We start from the raw sequence: 22,566 nt of genomic DNA, 5'->3' as shown, positions 1-22,566 counted from the left end.
TGTAAGGGAGTTCTCATTACTGTGGTGTGGGGCTGTTCAGCTTGAGACATACGAAGCCTGACTTCAGCCAGCAGCTGCTCAGCACCTCTGTGAGTCTGGTCTGTGCTGTCTTGAGGGCAACAATCTGAAATGAAATGGTGGTTTGAACATGTTGATAGTTGCTGTCTAGTGGTCAAACGTCTGTTTCACAGATGCAACGTTTCTGTCCCATCTCTCCAGGGCACTGAGCTGTGTCAGCAGTTTGTGTGTGAAAAACCTTGACTTTTGCCTCAAGGTTCTTTCCAGGACCAAGCATAACACCGGGCTGCAGCCCAGAGCCTCCTCCAAGCATCCCTGATGCATCAGTGCTCAAAGCTCCTCTCTGAACCACAGCGTTAGGTGTTCCCACACACCCATCATGATCTCGCTGACCATTGCACACTCTGAGCCCTCAGCTCCCAGCTCCACTGCACCATCTTCCATATGTGATCTATGGATGGCTTCTGGGTGGTACAAGTGTTTCTGGGGTGCAGCAGTGGGATGGGGACCTGGACATATCCTCATGGCTCCTTGCCACGGGTTGCTGGGAATGTGCCTGTTCAGGCTGTGATGCAAACTGCCAGATCAGAGAAATGCTGCAAGCTGTTACTGGTGCTGCTCATCAACCTTATCTCAGGGATGCAAATGATAAGGAATGACCTCTTTATGCTCATCCTGGGTCAGGCTGGGATCTGGACCATGCTTGTCCCTTCGGAGATGTGGAGGCTGTGGTTTGCTGCTTGGAGGATGGGGATTTGTTTGGTGTGAAGCTGTGCTGCTCCCTGCCTGTGCTTGCCCTGGGTGTGTGGGTGTAGGGGAGGAAAATTACTCTTTGCAAGTTAGAAATACTCTTTGTGAGGTGTTTCTCTGCCCTACTGCCCCCTGAGTGGCTGAAGCCCCACCAGGAGAGGCGTAGGGTCTCAGCCTTGTGCCACTGCACGCAGAGGTGCTCCGGCATCAGCAAAACACCACCACTGTGCTGAGAGTCTGAGATCTTTCTGCACAGATGCAAACTGATTAGCTTTTTAAGTAATTTTAGAGCTAACAGTGCATTTACATTTTAAATTACAACTTCTGCATAACTCTTGGCTCGATTTCCAGGCAAAAGGGGGAGCGATCAGATGTGCTGAGTCTGCGAGTTTTCCATGAGGGCTGCGCAGCGCTGTGGCCCCGGCGCTGTTTTCTTTGGTCCCTCTCCAAAGCCCGGGGCTGCTGTCCTGCAGGGAGAGCTGAGGCTTGGCTGATGTCACAGCTCCCTCTGCCGAGTCTGGGAGAGCAGGATAGGACCCACAGCCCACCGGGAGACAAGAACTGCCACCAAGTCCGGCTGCAAGTGGGACCTGTACTATAAAGGCCAATTTTCAGGTGAGGTTACGATTGCTACATTCGCCCTCTTCCTCATGCACATGTGTGACTACATCCAACCCCTCTGTCCCCGCTCTGATGACTGGCAGAGCACCAGCTGCTCACCATGGACCAGTTCCCAGCCTCAGTTTCCCCAGGTCTGAACGGTGCCTTTGGGTCCATGCTGGACACAGGAGGGGAAAAATGTGCTGTGGCTCACACTGCTGTCACTCCAGTGCAATGGGGACAAGTTTATCCCAGCAGATGACAGAGGCAAGTGGACCTATTGGCTTGGCACCCACCAGAGCCTTTTGTGGGCCAGGCACTGGGCAGTGGTGGGTATTTGGGGGCTGCCAGGCAGCTGGGGTTTGCACACTCCCTAACTTTACTTTTTTCCTTAGAAGCACCCAAGCAGTTGCTGATGCTGGCAGAGATCCTTTCTTCCAACTTGTCTTTCCCTCAAAGAGCCAGTGAAAGGTTTTGGTGCCATGACAATACCCAAATGCAGGACATTTTCTCGCACAGGTAAGACCAAGCCCAAAAATGCCACTTAGGATCACCAAGTCCTGAGACCAACGTGGTCACCTCCAAGATGCAGGGAGAGACCAAAGCTGAGCTGTGGCACCAACACAGCCTGGCAGAGCCCAAGAGATGGGCTCAGGCCCATGGCTGCCCCAGGTGAGGTGAGGAGGATGTCTGTGGGCGCAGGAGTGGCTGTCAGAGGCACCAGCAGCCCCAGAGCAAATACCTGCATTTGGAGCTCATGCATATTCCTTGGTTTTAGGTTTGGTCCTTGGTTTCCAACCAGGTTGTTTCCCACAAAGTGTGGGGCCACAGCCCTTGCAGGACACAGCATTCAAAGCCCTGGCTAAAGAGATGTTTCCTGTTTTCCAAATTCCCCTGTCCAGCTGGGTTGCTGGACTGGGCTCATGATGGAGCCAGGCTCCTCTTGCCCTGGGCATGAGGAGGGGACATGTCTGTCCCCAGGTTCTCAGCACAGGTGGCCCTGTCCCTGCTCTGCCCATTGACAGCCCAACTTCCCCAGGAAATTTCATGGTGCTCATTACACTCCACAACCGAGAACAACAAGCTCCTTTCGGAGAGGGTGCTTGTGAAAGCAGGGTGGAGGCCAGGGCTGGCACACCCTGGAGAACACCCTTAAATACCCTGCCAAACAGAAACCCAGCCAGGCCACAGGTTTCCCCGACCCACTGCTGCCAGTAAGCAAACACCATCCCTCATCCCTGCCCGTGGCACCCGAGCAGTCAGACACGGGGCAGGTCCTGTGGGCACTGTGGCAGTGGATGGCAGCATCTCCCCATCAGGGAATGAGTGATCCTTGGGATGCTCATCCCTTAACATCCCAAGCCACAAATGCCAAACTGTCCTGTGCCTGTGTTAAATGGGGCTTCCCAGTAAAACCAGTCCCTGGTTTAGCTGCAAGGATGGAGGCATTGGCACTCATTATCACTCAGATGCTTTTATCTCCCCATCCTTAGGAGCTGGCTGGACCTCCAGACCACAGTCTGGAGGAGGGAGAAGGCAGGGAATGTTTTGGGGATGTCCAAGGTTGTACGGTGGTTCTGCTGGAGATGCAGGTTTGCAGGCATCAAGTGAGCATTGCAGCATTCCTGCTTGGCTGCTGGGTACCACATCTGGCCCGTGGGGACACGGCTTCTTCCCCAGGCTGATGGTGGCACGGTGATTACTGGCTGCTCCCCTGGGATGGCACGTGTGCTCTGCCATGTCACGTGGGACTGACATGGGAACCAAGTAAGGACATCACCCACAGGACACCAGGTAGGTCCTACAGGCAGAAGGGACCAGGGGGAGGAATGTCCCTTGGGCTGGAGCTCCTAGTCCTCAGCCCTGCCTGATGCTCCTCTTTCCCAGCCTTACCTGGAGCTGGTGACAGCCACAGTGCCCACACTGGAGGGTGACCCTGGGGTCCGGGACCTGCCAGGCCAGTGCAGGCCATTGTACCCCACTTGCTTTACTATTTCCTGCCCATCCCATCAGGGATTCATTTCCTGGCCCAGCAGCTGAGTAACACATGGCTGTAGGAAAGTGGAGGGCCAGGACAGGAGCGAGGGGAAAGGGGGTCCGCGTGTGGCACCCCTGGCATGCCCTGGCTTTACTGTGCCTTGCACAGTGTCCCCCAGCAGCCCAGTACAGGGCTGGATGTGTCACCAATACAGCCTGGTATGGATGTAGCATCTTGCCTTGAAACTGCTTTTGGGACCCTCCATGGCTATTCCCAAAAACAAAGTGCCCCAAAAGGCAGCAGCATGGACACAGATCAGCGTGTCTGTGAGAGCACTGCTGGGCAGGCTGGGAAAGCAGGAGAGGTGGAAGGTCATTTTATTTTAATTCTGGCTTCAAGTATTAACAGGACAAATAATTTTCTACATTTGCTTAATGCAATTCAAAAATATGAGCAAAATGTCAAGCAATGCCATAGATTCTGCCACCAGTTTTCTCAGGGCTGGAGCAAAATCTCTGGTACCCATTGTCCCGTTACCCATTGCCCCAGCTTGCTCCCAACAAAGAGCACAGGGACACATCTGCAGATGGCACTGAGCATCCCAGGGGGAGCCAGGGCAGAGCAGGGTGTGGGGCATCACTGGTACCCCAGACCCATCTGTCTGGATTCATCCCACTGAACACTGACAGTGCTGCTGGGAACAAGTGTATTTTGAGCACAGGCACTGCCTGATCATTCCAGGTCATTATCCAGATCATCATCATCCCCAGCTGCTGAACGTCCCTGGTCCCCCATGACACCCAAACTCCTGGCTTGCTCTGGCACAGCCCTGAAACCAGCAGTGAGGATGGGGTCGTGCCCAGCACTGCTCATGGAAATGCTGAAGCTGGAGGGAAACTGAAACCAGGAAATCATTTTGGGAGGACTTGAATCAAGCCCAGTGATGGAGCTGGCTCTGTGCCATTCCACATGCTGGGGTGACGGTACTGAGCAGCCGGATACCCCAGCACCACAGCATCCCCTATGTGAACAAGGGATCAGCTCAGCAGTTCCAGGGGTGACAGATCAGATCAGCAAGGGCACATGGGTCCCAGGGGGAATGGTGAGTGGGAAACTCTCAGTAGCTGGGACAATACTGACACCAGCTCCTTGGTAGCACCACTGAATGGGACCATGTGCTCTGCTGGGGCAAACACTGGCACTGCAGGATTGATGCCCTGTGCATCCTGTCCTGGATGCTTTGGTGGGAGAAAGCTGGGTGGCAAAGGCACAGAGGAAGCTGTGGGACCCTCGACTGGCGTGGGGGTCAGGTCAGTGCTCGTCACTGCATGTGGTGCAGCAGTACCTGCCCTCTGGCACCGGGGATCCCGCTCATGGAGAGCCCTGCAATGCCAGCCTGAGTTCTGGGGCAGCTTGAGGGGAGTGGTGGTCTCAGCTTTCATCATTATCTCTCACTTTTTTGGAGTGACAGGGACAACTTCCAGCTGCTGCTGCTGACTGATCTCTGTCTCCTTTCAGGATGCACTTTGACAACAGCTATATTTTCCTGCTGTAGGACACCAAGCTCTAACACATCAGCGCTCTATGAAGCCAGCAGAGCCCAGGAGGTCCTGGTGGGACCTGATGGGAGCAGCCATCACCAGGGGAGACACACGGGTGAAGGCTGGACCACCTGACCCACCATGGAACTGCACCGGCTGGAGCAGCAAGTACAGGGCTGCCAGGGGGGCATCCAGCCCAGAAACCACCTAAACTCAGACAGTAAGTCCTATACAAGCATAGGTGGATTTCCCAAGGGTCCTGTCCCCTCTTGGGTGAGCCTGTAGCCACCAGTGCCTGGGCAGAGGTAGCAGCAGGCACAACACCACGCTGCTCTGGCCCAAGGACAGGCTCTGCCCTCGCACGAGGCGCCAGGGACAGACCTGTCTGCCACAACATCCCTTTGTTACCACCCATTATCTCACTGCCACAAAGCAGCAAAGCTGTGCTGGGACAGCCATGTCCCAGCAAAACTGGGCACCAGCTGTGGGGACCCTCACCCACACTCATCCCCCTGAGATGCCCTCTGGCTGTGTTTTGGAAATGCGCCCATGGCAGGGATGGCCAGGCTTCCCCTGTCCCTGGAGTTCGGTGCCATCAGCTGTGGGCAGTGATGGTGACCAATGCAGAGGAACCTGGGGGAATTTGGGAACCAAAAGGCCTGAACAGGGTAGAAGACAGATCCTGGCAGCTGGCCTGGTGCTGCCTTTTACCTCTGCTGTGATAAACCCACAGCCTGGCCCTTCTCCACAGCCACAAACAACCCCTGAGCGTGGCACTGTGGCTCAGCAGGTATGCCAGCAGCCGGGATGGCTGCGGGCCACAGCCCTGGGGTCAGCCGGGGATGCCAATCCCAAACCCTTCCATGTCCCTGTCACTGTAGACCTCCCACACAAACACCCCTTATTTCAACCACCCTGACCCCACTGGTGTTTCAGAGCAGATCTCCTAGGGCACGGGGCTCCCGCAGGGTCCCACGAGGCCAGGGAAGGCTGAGCAGCACGGCCGCCCACCCGGAGAGGGATGGGGAGATGCACGGGACATCCATGACCCCATCGGAGCCGCTACCTCCGGGGCAGGGAGCCCAGCCCTCGGCCCCGCTCAATAACCGAGCTAACGAGAGCCGCTGTCAACAAGTCTGCAGCTCCCCAGCCGGCGCAGGAAGGACGCCTGCTCCAGGGATCCGGGAGGAGAAACCTGTTTCACTGACCTTGCTCCATCACCGCCTTCTTGGTTGCGCCGTGGGCGTTTGGGGCTGCGGCGGGGGGCGAGCGGCTCGGCCGCCCCTCAGGGGCACGGCGAGGAGGAGGAGGAGGAGCGGGGCTGGGGCCGCATCGCCGGCGGGCCGGGGGTGTGGAGGGATGCGCCGGGCGGGAGGGCGAGACCCCGCTCCGTCGATGCGGTGCCTCGGCGGGGCTCCTCGCCTGCCTGCGGAGCCTCGCTCCACCCCTCTCCAGCTAATAAAGCCTCCGCCGCGCCGGTCCCTCCTTTGCCACTGACTCACAGGCTGACCCAGCCCAACCCCCGAACTGCCCCGCACCTCCATTTTTTGACCTACAAAGCCGCGCTCATCCCCAGCGCTCTCCTGCTGCCTTACATAAGAGCACCCAGCGCCAAACCAAACCCTGCGGCGCTCGGATACCCGCGAGTGATGCCCGAGGGGCAGCAGTGGGTGCTCGGCGGCGCGGTATGGGCTCGGTCACCCGTGCCCAGGGGCTGCGCAGCCCGCGAGGGCACTCGCTGATGCCCCAGACAGCATCTCCCCAGGGGCTTCGCTCGAGTTTCAGGGGGTGGGAAGAGGAGGTGAACAGCCGGTGTCGTTCTTGGCATGGCGTCCTGCCTACTCTGGTGCCAGGGAATGCCTTCACCCCGCTGTCCTGGTGCTTTGGCACCCCTCCAGTACCCCGAAACCCGGCCGGTCGGGTTTGCAAAGCAGGCCAGGGACGGCTGGGAAGGTGGAGCCTTTATGGGCACCGGTCGGGCTGTGATGGTCTGTGCTGGACTTATCTCCTCTGCTGGTCAGGGAGCAGCTCTGGCCACATCCTGCCCCTTCTCCTCTGCCCTGGGAAAAGTATAAAAATATCTTCATTTCTTTTTTTTTTTTCCAGTTGCTTTCCCAGACAACACACTGCTCCATGTGAAGCAGGACTGTGCCCCAAAGGGTCCTGAGGTGGAGGATGAGCACCTTTGGGTCACAGCAGGGACCAGGTGACAGCACCCGCCAGCACCCCTGCGGGAAGGCTGCTGGCAGAGGGGCATGGAGCACCCGGCAGATGGAGTGAGACCCAGGAATTTTGTGTCCCAGGACTGGCCGCGGTGCCGGGCCAGGATGAGCAGGGAGAGAGGCAGGAGCCGGCTCAGCCGCGGCCCAAGCGCTGCCTGACGTAAGAGGTTATACAAGCCCGTGCGGGCAGGGTGCTGCGAGCAGCATCGGCATGTCTGTGACTAGAGCCCTGCTCCGGCTCCAGGATAACGCCTACAGGAACGGGGACAGCCCTGCCCCGTGCTGGGCATCCCTCAAGAAAACCCAAGGTGGCAGTGAGGGTGGCCCGACCCTCCTCAGGAGGCATTTTGGAGGTGGCGAAAGGGGCCCCTGTGTGCCAGCGGAGCAGCACATCTCCTCCCACTGGCACCAGGTGATAGATCAGCCCTCGGTATTCGAGGCAGGCGGCAGAAGGTGTTACTCACCTGGCCCGGGGCTGCTCGGCTCCGCCGGGCAGGGATGCCACGTGCTCAAACCGCCTTTCCCAAGGGAAGATCAGCCTCCTGGGTGGCTTTCCATGCCAGGGGGAATGAGCAGGTCCCCTGCCCTCCCCAGGCATCCCACAGCACAAGGATCTGGAGGAGGTGACACGGGATGGGTGCCTTCCTCTCTGAAGGTGACCACAAGCTCCCTTTCTCACCACCCCAGGGACAGGTGATGCCAAGAACTGTCCCAGCCTTGACAGCAGGATAAGGTTGTGCTGGGACTAAAGGCCAAAAGAATAACCTTTTTACACTATTTATTCCCAAAATTATTGTGTATGTAAAGAAGGAGGGGGAGCTGGCACCACTGGCTGTCTCTCCTCACGTCCTCCCCACCCTGGCTCCCCAACAGTGCCACCTCCAGCAGAGCCTTCCCAAGGGACTGAGGGCAATGTTCCATATGGCAGGGGATGGGCATGGGAACCCACCCATGATATCACTGTGGACTTGTCTTCTGGAAAGGTGATTTTGTTGACCACAGGACTTTTTACTATGGGAAAGGGACACCTGCTGTTAGGCGGAAGCAGAGGTCACAGGGATATTTTTTAGATGTCTGAGAGAAGGTTTTCTCCCACTGTGGAGCAGATGGAGTGAATTCCTGTGTGACAGGGTGTCCGTGGGCTGGGAAAACCCATCGATCCATGTGCAGGCTGAATCTGGGATTTCCTATCCTCTCCAAGGAGACTGGTTTTACCCCCTTTTCCAACAAAACAAGAGTCTTAGTCATCCCTCTTCCAGCAAGTCTCCTGGTCTCGCAGAGGCATGACCTTTGCCACGTGCCAGAAAGTGACATCTTTGTTGGGAAGCAGACCCAGGCTGGCCAGCAGGGCTATTCCCAGAACTGCCTCTGGCCTCTCTTGGTAAATCCTGCTATCAGCTCCCTGCCTGGCTCCAGCTGGCCATGACCCAGCCAGGGATGTGATCATAGGACGAATTCTGTGTTTTCCAGCAGATCCGGCTACCCTTGGGCTCCCCGGGCTGGCAGCTGCCTGGGAGGTGCCAGCAGCACCTTGTGAACCCTCCATGCACTTCGGAGGAACACTCCAGGCTGTGCCAAGGTCCTCGTGACGCTCGATGTGCCACAGCAAGCGCTGCAGGAGGCCAGACTTATCTCCACCTTGTGCCAAGCTTGGCTCATTGTTGATTGTTCGTTCTCCAAACAGGAAGAAAGGTAAAAACAAACCCTACTTTTTTTCTGCAGAACTGCCCTCTGGGTTCTCCATTCCTGCTGTGTCACTCTCCAGCTGCTCCAGATGTGGCACTTGTGGGGCAGCAAGGACCCTCTGGAGGGTCATGGCCATCTGATGGACCAGAAGAGCCCTTGCAGGATGAAGTGATGGCTTCAGGGTTGAGCTCTTGTTCATTTTGCACCCAGTCTCATCCCTTTCTCCCTTTGCCCTCCAGCCCAGCAACTTCTAGAACTTGGGGATTGGAAACCCTGAAAATTTGGTGAGGAATGCAGAGTATGGCTCGGAGGCCCTCAGGTCCCCTGGGTCCCCTGGGCTGGCAGAGCAGGCAGCTCTACCTGCCGCGACAGCTCCTACACCCACAGTTTAGCCCTAACCTGGTTTCTATTCTAAGCCCTATTTTTTTTTCATAGGCCTCCTCCCTCTTTTGCTGTGCCCCACTTTGCCCTCCCGCCAGTGAGCTCCGGCTGCCGCTGACCCCGATCCCAGCGGGACCTTGTCAAAGTCGGTAATAAAACACACTGGTGAGGTGAGGTTGCTCAGGTCAGGGGTGGCTCCTGATTCCCCAGGCTGGGATTAAGGAGCAGCACCTTGGATTTGCCTGCAACAACTTATGGTGGGAGGGGAAAAGTGGGAGGAATGGGGCCAGGGGGATGTTTCTTCCACAGGAAAACCAGCTGGAGGATTAACAGCTTTCCTGGTGCTTGTGTTTTCTTAGTAGGCTGCAAAAATGCCAGTTTTCAGGCATTGGAGATGGAAAACGGCTCCTTCACCCAGTGGTGCTGCCAGGACTGGGGATAAAGCCATGTGCCAGCCAGAGCTGACCCACAACCTCCTCTGGGCTCCTTCAGATATTCCCTTGGTGGACTGGGATCCGGAGCACCACTGCTCCAAAGGTATCATTAGAAGAGTCGTGTTTTTCCAAGCTAACTGGTTGTATGGGTCCAGCCATGCTGATGAAATAGCTGCCAGGCAGCGTGTGAGTTATCCCTCTGGATGGCAGGGAGCATTGGGCACTCGCCTGGAAGAAGAAACAAAAACTGCCCTCGGTGTGGTGGCCAGTTCGGCAAGGCTCTGGTGAGCTGCCTGTGCCCACTGGGAGGGATGTAATGGACAAGGTGGACACACTGGGTACTGGCTGGGTGAATCCCCAAGCCTGGCAGGGAGATGGAGCTGCAACAGACCCTCTCCCCATGCCCTCAGCTCAATCATCACCTTCCCACAGCAGCTGAAAGAGGGAAAATAGGTTCTGCTTTTGCGAGACCTGCGAGGTGGGGGTGCATTCTTGGAGTCTGGCTGGATTTGGGCAGCCCTTTGGCTCCTGACCAAATTTCCAGCCCAAATGAGTGACACAGCTCATTGGCTTTCCACCCTGGCTGGGTGGCTCGCTCCCTTCCAGGCACTGCCTCCCAGGCACGGCAGGTTACATCATGGCCCCAGCTGTCCTCACCTTCCCTCCGGCTGGAGCAGTGTGGGATCAGGCACCTGCCCGGAGACCGTGGCATCTAATTGCTGTTTGCACCCAGGGTGGCACCAACTCATCATGCCAGGGAAGAGCATGGACCCGTGCCTGGCAGAGGGCAGTGCCCATCCAGGTGCAAGGGACAGCATCGTGCAATCCCTCCTCTTGCCAGTTAAAGATGTCCATGGGCTTCTTAATGAGCAGGGAGCTTTCTGTCTTGCAGGAATTCCTGGTTTCCATGAATTCGATGTATCCTGATCCCACCAAGAGCAGCAACAGAGTCAAGACCCAGGTACTGGCTGGCACCCACATTAGACTGGGCAAACACAGCAGCCCCGACAGAGCCTGTCCAAAAACTCCTGGGAGAGAAGATAAAAGAGACTCAACCCTGAGCCCTGCTCTCCCTCCCAGCCCCTTTTCCTTCTGGCATGTGAATCCAGCAGTGGAAGCTGGCAGGGAGACTTGGCCCCCAGTAGCAGCCATGGGTAGTGGCACTGAGCCATCCTGACAAACCATCTTTGCTCAGCCATGGCCCCAGCCCAAGTTGGCAAGTGCTGGGTAATGCCATCCTGGGCCTTCATCCTCCCTCCGCATGCTGAGGAGGTTGGAAATGTCCCTCTTTCCTCGAGAGGGCAGAGGATGGAACCCGGAGTTACCCTGCCTGCACCCAGCACTAAAAATTTTGTGTGGGTGTCTGATGGGGAGCTGCCGGGCTGGGTCCCTGCCCATGGGGACATGTGTGTGGCTGGCCCTGGTGGCTCTGGCTGAGGACCAGGAGGGTACCTGGGAGGGCTGGGGTTGGGCAGTGCCATGTTTAAAACTTATTTAATTTTCAAGGACTAGAAGTGTAGTGTTGTGCCCAGGAGTGTTGTTTCAATCTCTGGCTGATGACTGACACTGCAGCGGTGGCTGGTTCCCTCCTCAGGGCCCGCTGTTGCCAGGACAAGACCCTGCAAGAACTCCAGGGTCACAAAAGAGCTGCAAGGCCAGCAGGTGAGAAGGCTCAGCCATCCCTTCGTGGCACCGTCGTTGGCAGGCTCAGCATTTTGGAAGCGGAAAGGGACGGAGCCCACGGCATCTCCACCGCACTCCTGCGTTGGGTAACACCTGGCCAGGCAGTGACGCCAGGCACAGAGGGGTGGGGGCAAGCAGTTTCGGTCGGGGCAAGAGCAGAGGCACCCAAACCAGTGATTACCTTGGCCCTGAGCTGCTAAGTGGAGGAAGTCTGTGATTAATTGACACCTCCAGCCAGGCTTTGGAAATTAAGCCGGGCTGGAGCAGGGGTGGATGACAACTGCTTTATTCACTGCTGATATATAAAACTGAAAACACAGTCTGGGTACAGTATCAGGATATTCTGGTGGTGGACATACAGCGAGTCCCAGAGGCTTTTTGGGGTGCTCATGGGCAAAGGTGGGTTTTGGTGCTGTGGCTTTGATCCCTGGGCTGGGATGTCCAAGGGCTCAGTTACACTTTGTGCTGGGTTTGGTTTTCATGTGCTTTGAATGAGCCTCCATCCACCAGCCACTGCCGTGGGTCTCACCCAGCCTTGAGAAGGCAAGGAATTACACCTTGGGGCTTATCCCTGAGCTTTGAGTTTCTTGTGTTTGCAGGTGGCTACTGGAAAGGGGAGAAGGGAGGAGGTTGTGTTTCACTTCATGGTGTAACTCAGACCAGGCATGTATCCAACCCCACACAAGGAATAACTTCCTGCTCTGTCTGGCAGTCCCATGGATCTGTCACTGCTCTGCAAGTGGTGGGGTGCTCGTGGTCTATCCCTGCAGCACAGCAGCATGCTGGCCTGGCCAGGACCTGGAGGACCATCATCCCAACCCCAGCGTGGGGAGCATTCAGGTTCTGCCATGCCGTGTAGCCCCTAAAGCTTACAGGAGCAAGGAGTTAGGGTGATGTCTCCACACCTGGCTGCTGCTGGCAGGTAAATCCCAGCTCCTCTCACCCTGGAGTGAACATCACTGAGGTTTAGCAGAGCAATTCCCCATGTCTGACCTCTGCAGCACTCCCACGTGGAGGTGAAACAGAGGAGAGAAACATGGCAGCAATGGAAAGGATGGTGTGGATGTCACTGGCGGTGTGGGGCCTGCACCCCCGTTCGGGCTGGACAATGCCCTTTGTGGGGTTTTGCCATTCAGCCACTTCCCAGAAGAGGTGCTGGGGCAGCGCAGGGTGGCACTGGAGCAACACAGAGCCTGGATAAGACCAGGCCTCTGTCCACAATGCCTCCCCCGCAGCCGCTGCACGACCCGGCACAGGGCAGCCTGGCTTTGCCCGCCCCGTCTCGCTGTCGTCCGGTCTGAGCCACGCAAACAGATCGCCCAGATTAGCCAGTGCTGGCATCCAGTTTCTTCCCGGAGCTGCTGAGCATGAGTGGGAAGTTTTCTGTTGCCCAAAGTGACCACTTGTGCCCTGCAAACAATGAGGTGTCTCGGGAACAGTGTTTATTTAAGGTTTAAAGCATGAACTTGCCATGTCCTGGCAGGGCTGGGAGGACGTGGGCTGTCAAAAGGCCCTGGATAGGTCTGGCATCTCGCTGCCTCTGCCAGCCCTGTCCCACCTGGGCACCATTGGAGCTTAGAGAAAGGCTGTGGCTGCACCCAAGGTCTTGATCTTGACTTTGCCCCCCATGGGATGGGGCTCGATAGCTCTGCCCCCCAACACCCAAGGGTTTTGTCCCTGGGAGGGGACATTGCACCTCCCAGGCCAGGGCTCCATGGCTGTGCCACCCCCAGCACTAAGAGCTTCTTGCCCTGGCACATGGATCGGGCTGGGTCTCAAGTTTTGGAAGCCCACCAGCCTGGGTCTGAGCACCCCTTGGAAGCCCACCAGCCTAGGGCTGACCATCCCTTTGGAGCCCACCAGCCCAGGGCAGGGATTCTGGAGCTTTTGGCCAAACGACAGTGCGAGCAGCTGTTGCACGGAGCTGTGACTCCCTCTGGTGCCTACCCCGAGGCTCCCAAGCTTGTCCTTCACTCTTTCCTCATCCCACAGCCCCAGGGATGGAGGGTTTGGGGTGTCCCAGCTGGCCGTGGGACAGCCTTGGGATGGGTGGGTGAGTGGAAACCTGAGCTAATCTCCCAGCTTGGCAGCAGCTGTGGGAGCTGCCCGGCTGTGGAACTCGGGATGTGCCAAACACCCTTGTGCTTGAATTTGGGGGGATGGAGCCGCTTTCGGGGTGATGGAGGCAGAGCTTTGCCTGCAGATGGAGCTCCTCGCTCGGCCGCTGGGCTCAGGGAGAGGGGCGGGGCGAGGTGATGAATCGGGAGAATTTCTCCTTTTTGAGGACCTCATGGCTCTGCCAAACCCCAAAAGACAAAAGGCATTGTGCTTAAATTCTCCCTGCTGGGCAGGGGATGGTGGTAATTAATCGTTCATTAAGTTAATTACCTAAATGTGCTTGGACTGAAAAAGGAGGGGGGGGGGAGGGGAGAATCATACCAGGTATTATAAAAGTGAATCTCTGCAACCCCAGTGATGCTAGGGTGAGGATGGTGGTTTTGGGGTGTCTGGCTGCAGCAGCCAGGGGAGCTGATGGTGCCCCACTGCCAGACCCTGCAGCCTGCTCCTTTGTCTCCTGGGAGATGAGGAGGGTGAGCAAAGTGGGTGGCTGTAAGGATGGAGGGGCTGCTGAGGAGGCTCTGCCCCCCCACCTCCCCGTGTGCAAATACTACAACTTTTGCAAACTCCTGGATTTGGGGCTGGAAACAGCACTTTTGGGGGCTGCAGCAGGTGCTGCTCCACGGGCTGGGAGATCCCTGGGAGGGGTCAGCAGGAAGCACCTTGCAGCCACGAGGTCCTGGCAGGCGTGCCCTTGTGCCAGGATAAAATGGCCCGTTTTCCCCTTGTTTGGGAGCAGGGACATGGGAGGAGCCTGCTGGGGGGCAAATTCGGCCTTTCCAGAGGCTGGGCTCAGTTCTGGGGGCAGAGGGGTCAGATGAGGACAGTGGTGGGGGCCTGATCCCCAGTGGAGTCTGCCTGTGGGACCCCCATGCTGCCTGGGGTGAGGGGCAGCCGTGGGGTTAGCAGCTGCTGGCAGGAGTTCATTGCTCCAGGGATTACACTGATCCCCTCCAGATGCCCTGCTGTGTGCTGAATGATTTCTGAGTCTTAAATATGGTTTTCCTGCTAAATTGGAGGTGTTTGTGTCCACGGTGCAAGGGCCAAGTCAGTGTTTGCTTTGATCCCTAAAATCTCAGCTGGTCAGGGGGGATTTTGTGATTTGCCCTGTGTGTGGTGGAAAATCAGATGCAAATTGATTTCTTTTGAAAAAGTTTCTTTTGAAAATGGAGCTCTGCAAGGCAGCAGATTCAGGGCTACAATCCTGAATCTGCTGGCTCTCCTTATGGCTTTGCAGACTCTCCGTATGGTTTCTGCTCTCCTGTCAGCATCGTGACTCCCACCTTGGCTGTACTTTAAAGGAAGAAGCTCTTGTGGGTTCAACAGTTTTCCCCAGAAGCCAAAACTCAGCCTCTCCCATGTAGTTTTCAACCCACTAATTGTTCTCTTCTCCCGGGTGGTCTCTAGTCCCGGTGACAGCAACAGGACCAAGTGATGCCACGCACCTGCCTCTGCCCATGCACACTGGCATGCTTGCTGCTGGCTGCAGAGAGATCCTGACGGATCATGTTGGTCTTGGATGTGTGGCTGATCCCCACCCCTCCTCCTCCTCAGCCTCCACCACAAAACCAGTTCTGCCCCCTTGTGCAATGGCAGCTCCACCACCGCGCACCTCTGGCTCCACGGAACGGCAGCGCCGTGCCCTGGGAGCAGGGATGTCACTGTGCTGCCACTGTCCCTTGTGGTGACATCCACAGTGGGTAATGAAGAGGTAATGAAGGTGTCACTCAGAGGCAGCCCCACCCGATGCACCTTTGGATCTGACACCCACCTCCCCTGGCCTGGCAGCACCCACGGGTGATGAAAGCCACGCTGTGTATCAGAATGAATCACTGGCTGGGCTTCACACTGTGATTCCTCAGTGCCCCTGGCTCTAGAAATGGTCTTTCCTAATATAAGCTCTTGCAGTGGAAATGAAACCTCAGCAGGTCCCTGATGCACCCTTGGCTCTGCTGCTTTTGCAGCTGTTGGGGGTTTTTTTCTTAATTGTTATTAATTTTTTTTCCCCAGGGTATGATGACAATTCCCTGGGGCTTGGTACAACTTGGGTGTGAGGTTTGCTTTGCTTCCCTGCATGTCACTGCAGTGATGTGATGTTACTGGAGGTGCTGAGCCCATCTCATTTTGGGGATGAGATACCCCAGCGTTGGGTATAGCAAACCAGCCTTGTTTGTTGCAACTCCATAGGGATTTGCTAGATGTCAATGTTCATTAAGGTTGGGGTGGATCAGTTGAGCTGATTTGGGTTTTGGTAAGGAAAAATAACAAAGCAAGAAGAAATCCAGTGCCACAGTGAAGAGCGATGTTGTTTTAGCCTTCCTCCGTAAGGAAATGGGGCTCAGGAGGTCCCGGTCTGCACATAGGCATCCCCAAATCTTTTGGATGCCTGTGTTGTGTCTGGGTGATTAGTCAGGAGGCAGCGACTGAAAAGGGAGGAAATCCTTACAGAAATTCTGGAAACAGCTCAGAAGAGAAGAGGGACCCTGTAGGGGTCAGGACTGGGTGCCAGAGCTTCTAGGGACAGATTTGGGGTGACCTGGTCCCTGGCAGGTGCCCCTGGGCTCGGTGTGTCCCCCAGCACAGAGGAGGGAGGGAGCGGCCCCGGAGCAGCAGCGGTTTGGGCAGGCACAGGCAGCCGCGCAGCCGTGCGCTGCCCCTCCTTCCCAACGCCGGCTCCCTGCTGTGGAAAAGGCCGTTTTTCTCCCCAAAACACCTCCTTCGTGGGACAGGCGGTGTTTGCTCCCTCTCCCTGGCAGAAGCGAAACCCTATCCCCGTCCTCAGCGCTCCGCTTGGGTTTCTCAGGGCTATTTCAGGCACTTGGCTCCTCTGCCTCTCCAGCGTTTCCACTGCCTCTCTCCATCTTTTTTTCCGCTCCTCCGCTGCCGTCGCCTCCCCGTGCCCTCGCCGAGTGTCCTCCCCGCGGCCCCGCCGCCGCGGCTGCTCCCCGATATGGGCCACCAAGGCGGATTATTGCCATCGCTAATCTGCATTCGCCCTCCTCCCGGTCCTCCCCTGCTCCTCCCTTCTCCAAATCGCTGCTGTACGGCGCCGGTGTGCGGTGCCGCACGGGCGGACCGGCCACCCTGGAATGGCCAGCGCCGGGAGAGCCACCGAGCCGGGACTGCCGTGAGTAGGGGGCTGTGGTGGCCGGGTGGTGGCCGGGGTGTCCCTGCGGCGGGAGGCTGGGTGGCTCTCCGGCCGTGTCCACTGGCTGCGTCCTCCTTGGATTGTTTATCTTTTTCCATCCCTGCCCTTCCCGTGTCCTTCGGCGGCAGCGGGAGCCGGGAAGCCCGTCTGCGGTGGGTCGGGGTGCTGGGGTTGATCCCCTGTGGGTCATACCCTGCGTGGCCTCTGCTCAGTAGGGAGATGGCGATGGAGAACGGGGACACGGCGGGACAGAGGGGACAGCAGGTCAACGGTGAGGTCAGCGGTACCCCCCGGCTCCGGGGGATAGGGGATCCCCTGCTCCGGGACACGACAGCACCTGACGGCAGCAGGACAGAGGTGATGGCAGCGGGCTGGGAGTCGGGACCAGTGCTGGGTGACGAGGATGGGACCCCCGGGGTGGCCCCACAGCGAACAGGGCAGCAGGAGGAAGCCCTGATGACCGAGCTCTCAGAGCTGGTGCAGAAGGTGGTGAAGAGCAGCAGCTGGTGGGAACGGCACGGCGTGGACATCAGCATCCTTGCCTGCAGCTTCCTCCTGCTCCCGGCAGGTAACTCAGCTCAGCCGCCCCAAATTACAGCCAGGGGGTCCTGGGGGGGTCACACCGCCTCCTCATGACTGTTGCACTGCTGGGAGCCTGTTAGCACTTATTAAGGCTGTAACAAAGCCACAATAACCCCTTCACTCCGTGACATGGGGCACCCTGACCCCAATAGAAACCCACGGTGGGTGACGATGACACCCAGGGTACACCCTGGGGTGAGGGGATGGTGGCACCTGGGGTACAGAGGGGTTGATATCTGGGTGGATGGGCACAGTGCAGGAGAGTGAGTCATGTGACCCTGTGCCCAGCCATGGGACAGGGAAACCCTGGTGTTTTTGGTAGCAGTGGCCACCAAAAGTGGTGTGTGCAGGGAGACACAGCTGAGCAGGGGGTCTCCAGTGGCATGTTTGGAAAGCTGGGACTTTCTCTTGCTTTTGAACTCCTGGGGATGCTGAAATCCTGGGAGTCTCATGTCACCAGTGGGATCCCAGCCAGAGCTGTGGGGTGGGATCTGGCACCAGCAGCACCCAGTGCCATCGCAGCTGGAAGTGTCTAAACCTTCAGTGTGATGGCCTGAGGGCAGTGAGGAGGCAAACTCCCTGACTTGGGTGATGTAAATATCTGTCATCATGGCTGAAGAACAGGTTTAGGGCAATGGCATGTTTGGGTGCAGCAACACCTCCAGTCTGGCTCAGAGGCTGCAGGACATGTCTGTGGCCGAGCTCCTGCCCGGCTGGTTTCTCCACAGGGTTCCTGTGCCTGCGGTCAGCCCAGACCATCCCTTTCCTGGCGGGTGTCCTCACCCTCGGCGTGGTGCATCACACCCTGACCGTCAAGGGCAGCCACCTGGCCAGCCACAACGCCTTGACCGAGTCCAAATCCTGGGGCAAAGTGTGGGCCATCTTCTTCATTGAGGTGAGTGAGGCTGTGGGGTGTGGGTGGCAGCCCCCCAGAAACACCCCATCAGCACCTTACCATAATGGGAAATGGTGGGAGTGGTTTCTAGTGCTTAATTCCAAAAAAGTCCATTTCCAGATGGGTTCGGAAGCCATGGGGTGCAGAGCATCTCCCCTGGGTGCTTCTTTACAGTTCCAGAACATCTCCCCTGAGTTCCTCTCCCACAGGCCCAGGCCAGGCAGCGCCCAGCCCTGGCACCATGACTGTAAGCACCACCTCTCCTTTCTCTTCCTGCCCAGCTCTGCTCAGCTTTCACAGTCGAGCAGGCCACCTACAACCACGTGAAGATCCACCACGGCTACACCAACGTCATCGGCCTTGGGGACTCCAGCACCTGGAAACTTCCTTTCCTGAACCGCTACATCTACATGTTCATTGCCCCTCTCGCAGTGCCCATCTTGACCCCTCTGGTTGCACTTGGTATGTGTCCCAGCCACCCTGGGACAGGGTGCAGGGAGCTTGTGACTGTCCAGGTCTCACCCCACCCAAGGGTCCTGCTTTGTTTGGAGGCATCACATTAACTACACCAGCCCCTGGTGGGACAGGACACCAGTCTGCAGCAAAGGCAGGAGATGCTGCACTTGCCCTGGGGCAGCATCTGCTGCATCTCCTTTCTGCTGGTGCTCAGAAAACACTTCGCCTTTCCCTATGTTGGATATTGAAAGCTCTGTAAAAAGCCATTATGAGCCTGAAGCACTCAAAATTTGCTGTCCTTTAACTCAGACCCTCTGCCATTGTGGGGTTCAGTGTCACACATGGGTCTCAGGATGGTCAGAGCATTGCACGGGGTGTGTTTGATGGCTGCGTGTGGGGTGGAGGGTGTGGGGGCTGGGATGCAAAGAGCTCAGGCAGGCAAAGTGGTGTCTCTGGGGAAATAATGGTGCCAGGAAACGATCAGAGAGAAGAGCTCAGAAAGCAGTAAGAGCCTGAGGAAACCCAGCCCTCTGGGCTGCACAACCCAGCTCTGGGCAGTGCCGAAAGCACAGACAATGACTTGACAAGTTGAAAGAAATGAAGATGCATCTGAATCCCTGATGTGATGATGCACAGCTGGATCAGCTGCCCTGAGGAGACTCTGGGACCCAGCCCTAAAAAACAGCAGATCTATGGGATTTGGGGCAACCTGGAGGATGGGGAAAGGGAGATGATGGGACAGGTTGTAGGGTTATTGGCACACTGAGCAGCCTGGCTGCTGGTGTAGCAGTGGGGCAGGGAAGCATCAGCACCTGTCCCATGTGCTGCCTCTTCTTCCTTGTGCAGATTTGTTGAGGAATGTGGAGTGGAAAGCAGCTCTCCGGACTCTCTGCTGCATGTTCCTGGGTTTTTACTGCCATTACTGGCTGCTGCTCCACGTCTCAGGCTTCCAGTCGCCGTGGTCCGCCCTGCTCTGCATGCTGCTCACCCGCTCCCTCCTGGCACATCCCTACATCCACGTCAACATATTCCAGGTAGAGACCTGAAGCTCCAAGACATCTCAACAGTGCTGGAGACAGGCCAGTGACCACCCAGTGTTGGTGACATGGCCTCAGGTGTCACCTCCCTTGTGCTGATGTTGTCACCAGGGCGATCAGGCTGGTGGTGCTGGGTGGGAAGCGGTGGCCCTGGGAGAACATCAGGCCACGTGGGTGTGAAGTACAGGAGGGTGATGTTGTCTGCAGTGGCTTTCAGGACTGGGAGGGTTGGTGTGTTTGCAGGTGTTGGTGCAGGTGGTGTTACAGGTCCTGGGATAGGAAGAGACCTGTGGCTCAAAGTGTGGGTGAGTTGGGGGAACAGAGCCTGGGAGCTCCTTGGTGTCCCTGGACGGACAAGCACAGGATGGAGTGACTTTAGGGACAAACCCAGCTCTGGGGTTTGCAGTCAAACCTCAAAATGTGGCTCAGCCTGGCCCACGCACTGCCAGGGCTGCCATTGGCTCTGCTGGGAAGAGTCTGGGGAGGTGACGGGTGCCACAGGGTCCCCATCCCGCCTGTCCCGCAGCACATCGGCCTCCCCATGTTCGCGGCCGATCGCAAACCCAAGCGGATCCACCTCATGAGCCTGGGTGTCCTCAACCTGCCCCGCAACGCCCTCCTCGACTGGTCCTTCGGCCACTCGCTCATCAGCTGCCACGTGGAGCATCACCTCTTCCCCAGCCTCTCCGACAACATGTGCCTGAAGGTGAGGCAGGCCTGCAGGGTGGCTGAGAGTGTTGGGAGGTGACACAGGGACGAGACCACCCACCTCCCCACCATCTCCTCTCCCTGCTGCCAGACCTCTCTGCGCTGCATTCCCCCTGTTCTAGAGACCTCTCATTGCTTTTTGGCAGCTCCTAACCGACCTCCCTCCATCCCATTCCTGTTTCTCCTGGGTTTCTGCTCTCTGTTCCTTCTTCTGGTCCCAATTCCAGCCCAAAGCAGCCTTCCAGCAGTCCAGGATCCTCCCAGCTCTTCTGCTGGGAAAGTATCCCAAGTGTTGCGCAGTCTGATTTTTGGTTCATCCAGCATCCAGGAAAACCTCCTATAATTTTGGTCATGCCCTTACTTGTTGCTCTGAGGTGTGGAGTGTGTTCTAAAGGGGCTCTGAGCACTTCCCTGGCTTGAGGGGATCTCAAGACAGGTCCGTGTCCTTCGGCACGGGATCGCCACTCGTTTAATGCTGTGCCCTTATTTTCAGTGCCCTTTGCTTGAGCTCACGGGGCTGGCAGGACCTGTCTCCCACACAGAAATGTTGCAGAGAAGGGGGTAATTATGTAGTGGCACCTCCCAGCCCCGCTGCCGAGCCAGCTGTGTGGGCACATGGGATAACTACGGGTGTGAGTGCCGAGCATGCGTGGCTGGCTCTCATTAGGGCACCTCTCCTAATTCAGAGTCCTACAAAGGCATTTTGCCAAGGTGAACTCCCTGTGTTGCTGCAACTGGAAACCACCTTCCTCTTAATTTTCATGGCAAAGGTGTTATGGCTTGGTGCTGCCTTCTCCAGCCGTGCTTTGAGCATGTGGGATGGGTTTTCTGGGCTCCTTTTGGGGTGCCTCAGGCTGGGAACATTGTCCAAACACCAGGGTATCCCACACAGAGGTGACATTGCCTTTTCTTTTGCAGATCAAGCCCATTGTCTCCCAGTACCTGAAGCAGAAGAAGCTGCCCTACAACGAGGACACCTACGGCTCCAGGCTCCGGCTCTTCCTCCAGAGATACGAGGAGCTGATGGTCCACGCTCCCCCCATCACGGACCTGGTGGGCATCCAGTGAGGGCTGCAGGACTCGGGGGGCTGCTTCCCACAGGGACTTGCAGCAGGGATGGTTTTAGCAGGATTGGGGCTGCACAGACCAACACTTCCACAAAGCCATCGTGTGGGAAACGTCCCTCCCCGATGTCTTGCTTTTGGCTAGAAAACAGTGCACAGAGACACTGCAGGAGAGCCAGGCGGTGCAACACCAGGGGCAGAAGGATCAGGGTCCCCCCACAGTTATTCCCAGCCAGGGCTTAGTTTTATCCACTCTGCTTTCACGCTTGGGGAGAGGAACCCCCCCCTCTGTGAGAGATGCAGCACTGTGTCCAGGACATCCAGGACTGACAACCACCAGGATCTGTAGGATGGAGCTGCCACTGTGTGGCTGGGGCTCAGGGAAGGGATGGATGGTGGGGAGGGGGTTGTGTCACTGCTGCTTGTGCTTTGCCTGACTTTGGGCTAAATCAGTCCCTTTTTGGAACATGGTTTGGCAAATTCAGCCTTAACACTTTGAGGTGGATTTTCTTTATTATGTTTTGTTGCTGTAACAAGTCATGCAGGTATTCCATGGTGCCTGGGGTGGGGCTGGGGGAAAGGCCCTCACCCCATGGGGGTTGTCTGTATTGAGGTGCTGGAGCTGACTCCAGACTTGGTCATTCCTATTGCAGGGGAATAACTTGTTGGATGCAGGTAGATGTCCAGGGCTTGGGAGACTTTCCCTGTTTAGGGAGGGTGAACTCTGCCCACAGCACTGCTGCCAGGGGCTGGGATGCTCACATGGCTGGTTCTAACCCCCTCTGGGTTGCTGTGTCTGGCTTTACCAGGGTGCTCTGTTGTCCCAGACCTGCAAGACCGATGACAAAGTTCAGCCCAGTGTCATGGTGGGGAGCTCGCAGCAGAAAGGGCAGCTGGCCAAAGTGGGACCAGTGTGGCTTTGCTCTGAGCCTGGGGCTTTGCTCCCTGATTTGGGCTGTCCTCTCATCTGGGCTGGACCCCGACAGCCTCACAGCCGGGATTTATAAGGCTCCCTGTTGCAAATCTGTCCCAAGGCACAGGGATGCTCTGCCCTGTTCCTGGCCCATGGCAGGGTGATGTTTGCAGCAGGCAGTCCATGGTGTTTTCCCTCCTGTGGGCATCACATGCCCCCTTCTCCACCACCAAGTGCAGGGACATCCTCAGACCCACTGGGAAAGTGTCCCTGTGTGGCCACTGTGACTCAGGGCCAGAGCTGGTGTGGCCATGGTGTGTCCCTGTGTAACAGATACAGACTTCTGGCAGGG

The 22,566-nt window shown here is 57.2% G+C and overlaps 1 protein-coding gene across 2 annotated transcripts; it reads left to right on the top strand.

The window, feature by feature from the left end:
- Positions 1–16,337: 16,337 nt before the first annotated feature.
- FADS6 (fatty acid desaturase 6) lies at positions 16,338–21,792 on the top strand. Of its 2 annotated transcripts, XM_017811792.1 has the most exons (7): positions 16,338–16,538; positions 16,772–17,127; positions 17,870–18,036; positions 18,318–18,498; positions 19,339–19,526; positions 20,056–20,235; positions 21,156–21,792. In XM_017811792.1, exons 1-7 carry the CDS (start codon positions 16,501–16,503, stop codon positions 21,303–21,305), a joined length of 1,260 nt encoding a protein of 419 aa, XP_017667281.1. In that variant the 5' UTR covers positions 16,338–16,500; the 3' UTR covers positions 21,306–21,792. The 2 variants fall into 2 exon arrangements, with proteins under 2 accessions (XP_017667281.1, XP_017667282.1); XM_017811793.1 differs by lacking the exon at positions 20,056–20,235.
- Positions 21,793–22,566: the final 774 nt, after the last annotated feature.

This window comes from Lepidothrix coronata, unplaced genomic scaffold, assembly GCF_001604755.1.
Source record: "Lepidothrix coronata isolate B3197 unplaced genomic scaffold, Lepidothrix_coronata-1.0 Scaffold34, whole genome shotgun sequence".
Taxonomy (NCBI): domain Eukaryota; kingdom Metazoa; phylum Chordata; class Aves; order Passeriformes; family Pipridae; genus Lepidothrix; species Lepidothrix coronata.
The sequence above is the reverse complement of the archived record's forward strand: the minus strand, read 5'-3'. Positions and strand labels throughout refer to the sequence as shown.

Excerpts from the sequence above, each read along its gene's own strand:
- FADS6 (XM_017811792.1), top strand. The coding sequence starts at position 16,501 with ATGGCCAGCGCCGGGAGAGCCACCGAGCCGGGACTGCC. Across the intron at positions 16,539-16,771 it reads GCCACCGAGCCGGGACTGCC|TAGGGAGATGGCGATGGAGA; the intron begins GTGAGTAGGGGG and ends GCCTCTGCTCAG. Across the intron at positions 18,499-19,338 it reads GACCCCTCTGGTTGCACTTG|ATTTGTTGAGGAATGTGGAG; the intron begins GTATGTGTCCCA and ends TTCCTTGTGCAG.